This window comes from Bufo gargarizans, chromosome 5 (genome assembly GCF_014858855.1).
Source record: "Bufo gargarizans isolate SCDJY-AF-19 chromosome 5, ASM1485885v1, whole genome shotgun sequence".
Classification (NCBI taxonomy): Eukaryota; Metazoa; Chordata; class Amphibia; order Anura; family Bufonidae; genus Bufo; species Bufo gargarizans.
In genome coordinates, this window is record NC_058084.1 from 439,049,319 (window position 1) to 439,062,363 (window position 13,045).

At 47.7% G+C, this 13,045-nt stretch overlaps 1 protein-coding gene across 2 annotated transcripts in view; it reads left to right on the forward strand.

Moving 5' to 3' along the window:
• Positions 1-533: 533 nt before the first annotated feature.
• The window catches only part of LOC122938018 (WW domain-containing adapter protein with coiled-coil), a 56,842-nt gene continuing 44,330 nt past the window's right edge, over positions 534-13,045 (forward strand). The window contains exons 1-3 of one of the 2 annotated variants that reach the window (XM_044293274.1): positions 534-891; positions 1,048-1,081; positions 6,500-6,686. In XM_044293274.1, coding sequence (XP_044149209.1) covers positions 851-891; positions 1,048-1,081; positions 6,500-6,686 — 262 coding nt within the window. In that variant the 5' untranslated portion in view covers positions 534-850. The remainder of the gene's footprint in view (positions 892-1,047; positions 1,082-6,499; positions 6,687-13,045) is intronic. The other variant, XM_044293275.1, reaches the window with a different exon arrangement.

Sequence of the window (13,045 nt, forward strand, 5' to 3'; positions counted from 1 at the left end):
CTTTGGTTCCGAGGTAACAGATCCGAAGCCGGGGATTTGGGTACGACGCGGTTAATCGCATACCTCCCAACTTTTTGCACGGTCATAGAGGGGCACTTCTGGTTCACCGCGTGAAAGATCCTCTTTTCTTGCTTATTTATATGACTCGATAGTCTTCTTTTACACATTAGCACAACAATTAACAGAATAGAGAAATTTCTAAAATCCAAATGGCATCAAATAATGAAATAACATACAAGGCGGCTCTAATACACAGAGAGGAACCAGACAGGCACTTTCTGGAACAATATTGTACGTGTAATAAAGCAAAAATACAACTCAGATCAAAAAGAAGGACTTGGGTCAAATGACGGCCACTTCGGAGGGCTGTAAATCACTCATTTTCCGGTTTTGTCTGTGAGGTTTAATAAAGTTGTCAAGACTTTAGAATAAAAAAAATTACACGTCATTGCCGAGGCGCGTATGGTACGCATGCGTCTTGACGTCACGCTTCTAGGCGGTGCTGCGCTTGCTCCTTGGGAAGCTGGGTAAGGCGGGGCAGCGCATGCGCGTTCCTGCAGCCTAGACGGGAACGGTGGAGTGCGCGTCCCCGAGTGTCTGCGCAGCCGCTGCCGCCGCCGCTGTGCCGTCTGTGTCTGTGTGTGCAGGGGGGGAAGATGGGTGACGGGCCCACGCCCCATTAACGTTCACAGTGTTACCAGTAAACCCTCATAAGCCCGAGCGTGTGTGTACAGTCTTGTAGACTGGGGCCTTCCCCCGATCACCGTGCCCCGGTACCGCGCCCGCCGGTGGACGGGTTACTGTTGTCAGCGGCCCTCTCGCGTCCACACCCCACTCACACACGGCATTGATGGTAATGTATGCAAGGAAACAAGCGAGACTCAGTGATGGGTAATGAGCATTCCTCGTTCTTCCTCTTCCCCGTCTCCTCCTCTTCTCGCCGCCATTTTCCCTGCCCCCCCTCCTCCCAGTGACGGCGGCGGCGAGAGCTCCCCCCGCACCCGCTCCTCCGCACCCGCTAACCCGCTTCTCTCTTCTGTCTTTCAGCTGTCACGACCGAAGGGACTCCCAACCCTACCAGGTATATACGGAGCGCAGCGGCTACTCCAGGCAGGCTTCGGCCTGCGCATTAGGCCTTAGCTTCAGTTTGGGGGTTGCTCCCGCAGCCTGTGGCCCCTTACTGCAGGCGGTGGCCCCTGCTACATGAGCAGGGCCCTCCATTGGTGTATCTAGAGTGATTTTAATTTTTTTAAATTTTATATGGGGAAGGGGAGGCTGTGGTATTTGCGGGGGGCTGAGCGGTCACTTTTCTGGTGGCACTATAGAGCAGTACAATATTTGCTCCTCTGTAGACTTTAGTGGACGGTGCGGTATAGGACTCCATGCATCGTGCCGGGCAGCCCGTATGCCGGAGACACGTATTTTGGCCTTTCTCCCCCCCCCCCCCCCCCCCTCTATTGACATCAATGAACATACAGCCTGCCACGCTGTATAGAAAGTCTACCGGCGCCAGGGGGGGTCTCTAAAAGTGATTAGCCCCCCCCCCCCCCCTGGATTATTGGTGGTCTGTGACAGCTCCCACAGGCAGAACCTGTCGCTTCATGAAGAAGCAGGGATGATCAGGGGTCACCTGACCGCACTAGTCAGATGGGAGTAATTGTTCTCATCAGAGATGTTGGGGGAGTAGTACAGTTTCTGCATGTTATAATGCTGCAGAGGAAGTCTGGTGAAGCATGGGTGATCTGTACATGTAGGGGTCACCTGACCGCACTAGTCAGATGGGAGTAATTGTTCTCATCAGAGATGTTGGGGGAGTAGTACAGTTTCTGCATGTTATAATGCTGCAGGTATTACATGGCAAATGAATGATCGACCGTGGATGGACCGGAATCGCTTTCTACAAAATCTGTGTGAAGGAGGGGCAGTCTTCCCCCTGTAAAGGGAACCCGTCAGCATAGTAGTAGGGAGAAAGCTGTCAGCGAGGAGGACTGCTGCCTCGCAGCGCTGGGATGGCACCACTACAAATAACCTGTAAGTTCTAGAGGACCAGTATGTGTTCACCGCGCAGGAGTCGCAGAGGGCCGCATGAGTTGGATGTCTGGCGCATGTCTTAGTGGTGGTTGCGGAGGAGTCCCCTGAGTAGCTTGGATGGTAGGATATGCTGAGACTTGCAGCTAGACCAGGGATCAGCAACCTCCGGCACTCCAGCTGCTGTGAAACTACAACTCCCAACATGCACTTTTACTCTGCTGTTCTTGTAACCTCCATAGAATTGAAAGGAGGACTCTGGGAGCTGTCGTTTGTGAACAGCTGGAGGTTGCTGTTCCCTGAGCTAGACGGTGCTTGATTCCACCCAGTTTTTCCACTAGGCCAAAATTGCAGACTGAACCTGGTACTTTTTTGGGGTACCACATCCAAGGAGATTCCAAGTGAGTGAAGGTTGTACCACTGAATGGAACCTGTCACCACAACAAGCAGCAGGTTATCGAGCAGGAGGAGCTGAGCAGATTGATGGATTTTTTGGTGGGGAAAGTTTTAGGGAACTTTCAGGCCCCCTGCACACGATCAGGATTGCGTGCGGATTTTCCGCGCGGATTTGCGTGCGGAAAATCCGCACCGTAGGTCATGTACATTGTATTCTATGAGAATTTGAAATTCTCAATGCACACGATGCGGATTTTTTGCGCGCGGATTTTGACCTGCGGTGCGGATTTTAAAATCCGCGACATGTCAATTAATTTTTTTTTTCCTGACCGGATTTTCTTAATTCACTTAGTGAAATCCGCATGCAGAAAATCCGCACCAAATCCGCACGCAAATCCGCACCAATTAATGCGGATTGACCGCACGGATTTGCCTGTGAACACCTGCGGATTTCAGTGCGGATTCTCCGCACATGAATCCTGAACGTGTGCATGTAGCCTTACACTTGCGGCAGAGGATTCCGGCAGGCAGTTCCGTCGCTGGAACTGCCTGCCGGATCTGCCAATTCGGACGCAAACAAATATATTGCAATACTGGATCTGTCTTTCCGGTTGTCATCCGGAAAAACGGATCCAGTATTTTTTCTTCTAAACAGATTTAAAGGCCTGCGCATGGCGGACCGGAAGAACGGATCCGTCAATGTGGAAATTTTTTGTTCCGGCACTAATACATTTCAATGGAAATTAATGCCGGATACGGCATTCCGGCAAGCGTTCAGGATTTTGGGCTGTAGAGAAAACTGCAGCATTCTGCGGTATTTTCTCCGTCCAAAAAATTTAAGTGACTGAACGCATTGCTCTCCATTCAGAATGCATTAGGATAAAACTGATCAGTTCTTTTCCGATATAGAGCCCCTGTGATGGAACTCAGTGCCGGAAAAGAATAACGCTAGTGTGAAAGTACCCTTATGCATTCGCATCTCAGCGGTTTCTGAGCTCAAGATGGCACATTCAGCTGTTATCGGTCATTGGCTTTCTCTGTATGTGTATACAGATAGTTAGGACACCCCCGTGTACAACCAAGCATAGAAAGAGCAGAGATATAAATTATAAGTTTTACGGAGTCTCTTCCCACAAAACTAGATTAATCTGCTCCGCTCCTCCTGCTCTAACATGCTGCCTGTGAGTTATACCATTTATGGTGACAGGTTCCCTTTAAGGTCAGGTGACCACACTGCAGACTAGTGATTGGTCAGAGAGCAGTCACTGCACTGATACCAGCCACTTTGAGCGGGTGCATATCCACACTGTGAAAATAACTACCCGGTGAAAAACCAGAGTGGTGTGGAGCTGTATCATGCAGTGGAAAAGTGGCTTCTGGTTCACCCCATGTGAAGACCATACACATTAAGGCCTCATGCACACGACCGTTGTTGAGTTCCGTTCCGCAAAATGGGGTTCCGGGATCCGTTTCCGTTTTTGTTTCCGTGTGTCTTCCTTTATTTCTGGAGGACCACCAGACATAAAGGAAAGTAAAAAAAAAAATATTCTGTCAGGTTTGCCATGCAAATGATAAGAAAAAAACGGACGCGGTTGATAATCTTGTGTGCCTCCGCGTTTTTTTGCTGTCCCATTGACTTGAATGGGGCCGCAAACCGTGTTCCGCGAAAATAATAGGACAGGTTATATTTTCTGTGACGGACTGGAATCACGGACGCGGTTGGCAAACGGTGCATTAGCTGAGTTTTCCACGGACCCATTGAAAATCAATGAGTTCGCAGAAAATCACGAAAAGCGGAGCAACGGACACGGAATAAAACGGTCGTGTGCATGAGGCTTAAGATCTCTTGACAACCTCCATCCATTAGTAGGAGAGCAGATACACGTTGTGCTCTTCAGTAAAAGGTGAGTGCTCACTTACCTTTCATCCTCGTGTGTATTTGTTAAACATTATTCTGATTACAGTAGAAGATGTCTGAGCTATTTTATAGTGTAATAGGCTCATGTCCAAAGTTCGTTGTCTTGAGAATTTTCCTCTTAATGTGTATGGTCCCATGATGTAGCCGTTGAGCGATTTGTGACAGTACTGGCTGGTGGAGTTCTGGCGGCTCTGCTGTCACCGGGGGACCTCAGGCTCTCTAAAGCTGGAAATAGACATCCGAGTCAACCCTGCTAGAACTCCTTGGTAAGATGTTTTCAATCCAAAGTTCTGCTGGAGATAGGTCTTCCAGGTCTTGTAGTTTGGGCAGTGGTCAATTCAGTCCTGTAGCAGCAGACTAAAGACCTGTAAGGCTGCCTGTACACATTGCACGGAACGCATAGAAATCCGCATGAAACGCCAGACAGATTTTCTGTTTTTAAACCTGCACTCAAGTGCAAGTAGCCTTAAACAGACTGGATTACATCTTGGCGTCAAGCCGCAATTTCCTCCCCAAAACTTTTTCTTTGAATAATAATGGTTATTAATGTCAGATCAAGCCCCTAACATCTGCACTAGGGAGGAGCGAATCGACTTCAGATTAAACATCCGGAGTTGATTTGCTTAAAGCTTTGTTCCAATACTGTACGGAGCGAGCTCTCCGTACAGTATTAGAATGTATTGGCTCTAATGAGCCAAAGTTATTGCTTTGTAAAGTCTCGTGAGACTTTACGTTATAACTTTATAAAGTGTACTGTAAATTACCACTTCCCGAACTTGGGTTAGTTTCTGAGGTACCATTTCGGGAAATGGTTTCATTACAGTACACATTAATTTGAGGGTATTACGCAAAGTCTCACGAGACTTTGTAAAATAATAACTTTGGCTCATCAGAGCCAATACATTCTAATACTGTACTGAGCTCCTGCTCCGTACAGTATTAGATCGAAGTTTTATGCGAATAGACTTCGGATGTTTAATCCAAAGTTGATTTGCTCATCCCTAATCTGCACTGTCGTTCCTCAAGGTGCAACTATTAATGGGGTGTGCCGGTTATATCATAATATATCCACAGGCTAGGGCAGTGATGACGAACCTATGGCACGGGTGCCAGAGGCGGCACTTAGAGCTCTCTTTGTGGGCACCCACGCCCTGGAAAAAGTCTATGGTGTACCAATATACTCTGGACTTTACCAGCCATTCATCAGCGCTGGGCACACTATGAACAGCACATTGAATGTAGGCAGGTCATTATACTTAAATGATAAAGTACATGGAAAATATACTATACTGGACTGTAGTATTCAGGATAAATTGCCGTGTTGGCACTTTGCGATAAATAAGTGGGTTTTGGGCTGCAGTTTGGGCACCCGGTCTCTAACAGGTTCACCATCACTGGGCTAGGGGATAACTATCAGATCATTGGAGACCCCTGATGGAGTTGCTAGTTGGGAAAGCACGCCACCGCTCCATTTCGAGCCCCGGAGCGACCCAAGCTCTCTACTCTGCCATATCCAATGCTCCCATATAAATGAATGGAGCTGCAGAGTGCATTTCTGACCAGCTGCTCTGTCTGTTTCAGGGCGCTTCACAGGGCAAGAGGCCCCCTTTTCATGATCGTGGGGATCCCAGCAGTAGGACCCCCACCGGATCTGATAGTTATCCCCTAGCCTGTGGGTAGGGGGTGTATTGTTATAACCGGAATACCACTTGAAGCATTCTTGCAGTGGTCTCCAGCCTGTGGTTCTCTACCTGATATATCAGCATTCCCTACTTTAGTGCAAGGATCCCGTGGTGTCTTACATTTCGTCCGTTGTCGCATAATCCATATTTTTCTGGTTTTGGTTGCAAATCTGGAGGGATGCAAAATACGAACCATGTGAATTTAAAAAAAATCTGGAATAGGGATATCCAGCACTTCCTTTCCGATTAATGATTCGTGTAAAGGGATATTCACATGAAAATCTGTTTATCTGAATGTGGTTGTTTTGACCACATCAGATCTACCATTACCATCAGATCAGTGACCCTCCTATAATCAGCTAGCCATAGAAGCGCATAGAAAAACTGAGCACCCGTTCTTCACCATACCGCTGTGGCCTTCTATGTTTTAAGATGTTTATAATAATCCTGAAATATGCTTATTCTTTTATTTCAGACTCTTAAATATTCAAAGGGTCACCCAAGTAGCGGTGATCACCGTCATGACAAGATGCGAGATTCTACAGACCCGTCTCCCCCAAATAAAATGCGTAGATCAGATAGCCCTGAAAAATATGCTGACAGTGTTGGACACGGCAAAGCCAAAAGTGTGCACGTTCACAGGGTGCGGGAGAGGGATGGAGGTAAGTCACAGCCTGCAAGTTTCTCTTCCCTTTTGGATGTGGGGTCTCTGTCCGGATGATGTGATTGTTGAAAAATCTTCTTAGAGGTTGCAGATGTAATTGTGATCTGTACATTCGGTTGAGGCAGGTGAATTTAGCAATATCCGTGAGGCCACACATGCAGGTTTTTTATGCAGTTTTTGAAAACTTAGGCTACTTTCACACTTGCGCTTGATCGGATCCGTTCTGAACGGATCCGATCATATTAATGCAGACGGAGGCTCCGTTCAGTACGGATCCGTCTGCATTAATAACTTTAAAAAAATTCGCAAGTGCGCAAGTAGCCTGCGCGGATCCGTTCAGACTTTCAATGTAAAGTCAATGGGGGACGGATCCGCTTGAAGATTGAGCCATATGGTGACATCTTCAAGCGGATCCGTTCCCATTGACTTACATTGTAAGTCTGAACGGATCCGCACGGCCAGGCGGACACCCGAACGCTGCAAGCAGCGTTCAGCTGTCCGTGCGGAGGCGAGCGGAGCGGAGGCTGAACGCCGCCAGACTGATGCAGTCTGAGCGGATCCGCATCCATTCAGACTGCATCAGGGCTGGACGGAGGCGTTCGGGTCCGCTCGTGAGCTCCTTCAAACGGAGCTCACGAGCGGACCGACGAACGCTAGTGTGAAAGTAGCCTAAAAAAGGTGTGAGCAGATTTAACAGAGGTAGTATCTGTCCTTGATGCTTTCTCCCCTTATATGAGCCCCATTTGATTTTGACCGGTAACGTTCGGTTCACACTAGCGTTCTCAGATCCTGCAGCCTGGCGTTAATATTCCAGCATTAATGTCAGGTTTTGGGCGGAATTTGTCGAAAAGCAGCCGGATCCCGTTATATTCAATGGGGATGCAGCGGTGAATGGCAGTATTAAGCTATGCCAGATACGGTGAACTCTGCCAGAACAGCTTACTAGATTTTAACGCAGATGTGAGTGTACACTAAGACTGCAACAAAAAAATCCTAAACGTGTGGCCGCACCCTCAGAGGCCATTTGTGAGCTGGTGCTACTGCATGACGCTCACCTGAATGAATGTAGCTCCTCCTCCAGTGTGTATAGTGAGTGACTGTGTAAAGAGACTAGGGTTTGCAAAATGTACCTATGTGCCGGCATTAGCCAGTAAAAAATTATAGGGGATGTCCAGGGGGCAAAATTTGTTAGAAAGGGCTCGGAGTAGGATAAAACAAAAATAAAACCAACCAAGAGCAATGAACCACACATCTAGTATAAGGAATCTACTTTATTATGTTCGTCCAAAATGTATACAATATGACATAATAAAAGTGATGCAGACGAGTGTCATGAAAAATATCCCCCCTAAAATTCGAGCAGCATGTACCACCGATCTTTATACAGCTATCCGCCTACGGAAGGGTATGGTGGCAGTGCCTACGGAAGTGTATGGTGGCAGTGCCTACGGAAGGGTATGGTGGCAGTGCCTACGGAAGGGTATGGTGGCAGTTGTAGTTTTACAACAGCTGGAGGGCCGCAGGTTGAGCTTGCCTGGAGTAGGATATATAATGTGGTGATAAAAACCTGATTGCAGCATACAACAGAACATATCAACCACACATCAAGGTAAAGCCACAAAATACAGTAACACACTGACCCTAAAATCCAGGTTGATATTGAGTTGCTTATGCCCTCGAAATAGCATTTAGATATAATAATTGAACCGGATTATATACAAATAGAGATGTATACCTTAACCATGGTTTGCCATCTCCGGTATGCTGCAATCAGGTTATTACCACGTTATGTATCCTACGCAATATTGGGCAATAGGATATAATTCATGCTATATCACGGAGAATTGAATCATTATTTGCTGATAGCTGTATAAAGATCGGTGGTAGATGCTGCCCGAATCCTAGGGGGGATATTTTTCATGACACTCGTCTGCATCGCTTTTATGTCCTATTGTCATGTTGTATACATTTTGCACTGATCATAATAAAGTAGATTCCTTATATTACATGTGCGGTTCATTGCTCTTGGTTGGTTTTGTGATTCTGGTTCCACACATGATTTGTAGGTTTATTATATTTGCTGTTTTTTGGTTTTCTAAAAACAAAAATAAATAAAGGGGATACTCCCCTTCCCTGTTTCATTGACTCTCCATTTCCGACCCTACACCAGAAATGCCTGAGATGATGTGACTTTTGATGCACAGTAGTTTTTGTTGAAAAACGCTAAAATAAAATTCTAGATTCCAAGCTGAATGGTCTGAATAACCTGTGTAACAGGAATCTTGACTACACAGGGCAGCTCTGTTACACTCACATGGGCATTTCTACTTTGGTTATCCTTACTCAGGGCTGTTTGACAGAGGTTTTCCAAAACGTGTTCAAGGAGCAGCTGCGCGTAGGGCCTCATTCACACTGTATATTTGGTTTGCGTCCGATCAGCATGTTTTTCGGATAGCATGCGATCCCGTTCATTTCTATGGGACTGCAAAAAATGTGTCATCCGTGTGCTGTTCACATCCTTGCGGCCCTTCTACAAATGATAGAACGTGTCCTTGTCCTTTTGGCGGACAAGAATAGACATTTTGACAATGAGAAAAGTGCTGGATGCACCTGGCCGGTGACTGCGGTTTACAGACCGGAAAACAGATACTGATGTGCGAATGTAGGCTAATAAACAATAAAACTGGATCTGAGTGATGGGCAACTGCTAATGTTGGTTTACACCAGGGGTGCACAGCCTGGGGACCACATGCTGCCCTTGATACCATTTTGTGCAGCCCCCATCCATCGGGTAACAGGTATTTTGTCTTGTGGCTGCTCACATGTATTTTCCATTTATTCTACCAATGGATGGGAGTCCTGGGAGTGTAGCTAGACATGTCTGGTATATACTATATGTTCTGTGATAACTACAGTATTCCCTTCAAGTTTTTATTTTTGGCCCTTGGGATTGGCTCAGTCTGACAATTTGGTCCCCAAATAGTAAAGATTGTGCACCCCTGGTCTACATTATTCTGTTGTCTCATGCCTTTACACTGCTAGACTTATTGTGTAAGGCCTCATGCACACGACTGTTGTGGTCTGCATCCGAGCCGCATTTTTTGCGGCTCGGCTGGGGACCCATTCACTTCAATGGGGCCGCAAAACATCCGGACAGCACTCAGTGTGCTATCAGCATCCGTGGCCCCGCAAAAAAAAAATAGCATGTCCTATTCTTGTCAGTTTTGCGCACAAGAATAGGCATTTCTACAATGGGCTTTCCGTTGCGAAAGGCACACGGGCAGCTCTGTTTTTTGCAGATCTGCGGTTTGCGGACCGAAAAAAACGGAACGGTCGTGTGCATGAGGCCTAAGGAAGAGAAGTGTTGCATCTCAGTGATGGAAGCCTTATTGTATCCTAGATGTTAGGATCCTGCACCACACCGTACATTGTGATCTCTATTAGGGGTGGGCGATATGGCCTAAAATCTATATTGCGATATAATTTTAAGCATGTGCGATATGCGATATATATTGCGATATATTGTTTTCTATATTGGGGGGGGGGACTTTTTATTTATTAACTATTTGCCTCAAGGGCTAGAACCCTTGTCATATTCACCCTAATAGAGCTCTATTAGGGTGAATAGGACTTTACACTCTCCCTGCTGCCCTGTGCATAGTGCACACAACAGCAGGGAGCTGACCATGGCGCCAGCCTCTGATCTGCCCCCCCGCAGCCTCTGATCTGCCCCCCCCCAGCCTCTGATCTGCCCCCCCGCAGCCTCTGATCTGCCCCCCCGCAGCCTCTGATCTGCCCCCCCGCAGCCTCTGATCTGCCCCCCCGCAGCCTCTGATCTGCCCCCCCGCAGCCTCTGATCTGCCCCCCCGCAGCCTCTGATCTGCCCCTTCTGGTAACGCAAACCCCCCCCCTCCCTCCCCAGTATTAATCATTGGTGGCAGTGGCCACAGGGTCCCCCTCCTCCCCCCCATCATTGGTGGCAGTTTGCAGTTCCGATCGGAGCCCCAGCAGTGTAATGCTGGGGCTCCGATCGGTTACCATGGCAGCCAGGAGTCACGCTGCTGAAGTCCTGGCTGCCATGGTATGTTAGTGAGCAGAGAGCAGCGCATTATACTCACGTGCGCTGTGGCCGCCGGTCGCTCCTTCTTCTCATAGGTCTGTGCGGCGCATTGCTAATGCTGTAAGCATTAGCTATCCGCCGCACAGACCTATGAGAAGGAGCGACCGGCGGCCACAGCGCACGTGAGTATAATGCGCTGCTCTCTGCTCACTAACATACCATGGCAGCCAGGGCTTCAATAGCGTCCTGGCTGCCATGGTAACCGATCGGAGCCCCAGCATTACACTGCTGGGGCTCCGATCGGAACTGCAAACTGCCACCAATGATGGGGGGGAGGAGGGGGACCCTGTGGGATATGGCCGGCACATTCATTGGTAGCGCAGTGGCCACAGTCCCTCCCCTCCTCCTCCTCCTACTCTGTCCTCATTGGTGTTCAGCGGCAGCCGCGCACAGTGGGGAGGGAGGGACTCCCTCCTCCTCCCTCTGCTGTGCCGGCCGGCTCAGGAGAAAATGATCATATCGCGGTCCGGCGATATGGCGAAAATCCATATCGTGGCCCAAATTCATATCGCATATCGCCTATATCGCCCACCCCTAATCTCTATAATAGAATATTTCTGTACATTGAGAGTTACCTTTGTTTTAAATGCAGTAATGCTTGAAAGGGTTTGCCACGTTAAAGACTCCATGCTGTGCCACAGTCGCCTGACAAACGCCTCTCAGCTCACCTGAGCTACTTTTTGCAAGGTTCCCAGCTATGCAACCATCCTACCGCCTAAGCTGCTGTGTCCAAGGAAGCTCAAATGTCAGCAGTCATTTGGTGTAGGCTCCGTTCACCGTTGCATTCGCTATTCCGTTAGCCTGTTCAGTCATAAATGTCATCTAATAAAATAAACCCCCCCCCCCCCCCCCGCGCTGCATTCAAATTCCCAACGCAACTGTGAATGCAGCCTAAATTATCTGATGGTTTCCTTACCTATCCATGAGCATATCCTCTTCTGCCTCAGTGCTGGATCAGTCACATTGCCGTCTGGTGATTGCGCAGAAGAAAATACGGAAACGGTAAAAGACAGAGTTACCCGAAACAGCATAGCTCACATGCATTGCTATGGGAGTTATGGAAAACTGAAGAGCACTGCGGGCTCCGATATCCCCATCTCCGGCTGCCGCTTAGGCCTCTTGCACACGAACGTGTGCGCTCCGTGGCCGTATTACGGACCGCATTGGCAGATCCGCAATACACGGCACAGTTCTGTGTGAATTCTGCATCACGTATGCGGACCCAGTCACTTCAAATAAACATTATTAATCTTTAATCTCTAAGGGTGGGGTCACATCATGTGTTTAATGTATCCTTTTGGGGGGTGGAGAGATATAAAGGGCAACACACCACATATTTTTTTTTTTATCCTGTAAATGTTTTTTTTTAGAATGGAACTCTATGGGAAATGTCCCTTCTAGCAATTTTGCTGTTCACTCACTATTAGGCCTCACGGACAGGACTGTATTTTTGGTTGGAGTTTGATCCGCATTTTTTTTGGGTCCAAATCAACAAAAAAAGGACAGCACACGGATGTCATCTGTCTGCTGGCGACATCCGTGCCTCTGGCCTGCGAATTATAGAACCTGTCCTATTCTTGTGCATGTTGCGGACAAGAATAGTTGTGTGCGGTGTTTTTTTTTTTTTTTTTTACATTGGGTCCCTCTATACGTACAGAGTGCACACTGATTGCATATGCATTTTGTTTAACAGCAATTTGCACACCACAAAACTAATACGGTAGTGTGCCCTAGGCCTTACTAGGCGAATCCTGTCCTTTAGCAGCAGAGAGCTACATGGACTGAAGACAGCGGGTGTCTTCTCTGGCTGGCCCTGGAGCTCAGTCAGCTCCTGAGCTCTGTGCAGAGGCCTCTGCCCCATACAGACTTCAGAACGTGAACACTGCAGAATGCTCACTATCTCAGACTGCTGTTTTCTATGTATGACAGCCACATCTTCCCTCCAGTACATAGTAAGTGCATTACTTACTCAAGTCCTAATATAATTCACTTATGAACTGCTTGAGTGCTTCTGCATGTTTTGATTTTCTTCTGCTAGACTGACTCTGCATCAGTTTACATAGTCCTGTGCTGTAATCAGTAGTCTCTCTTGTGTTCTGGATCGTTCCCCTCTGTTCTGTGAGCATAAACTGTCTTCTGTGACCTGCAATGTTCCCCTCCCTGTGCAGTCATGATAATGTGTATTAAATCATAGATTATGCTCACAGCACACAGAAAGGAATAAACTGTCATATTAC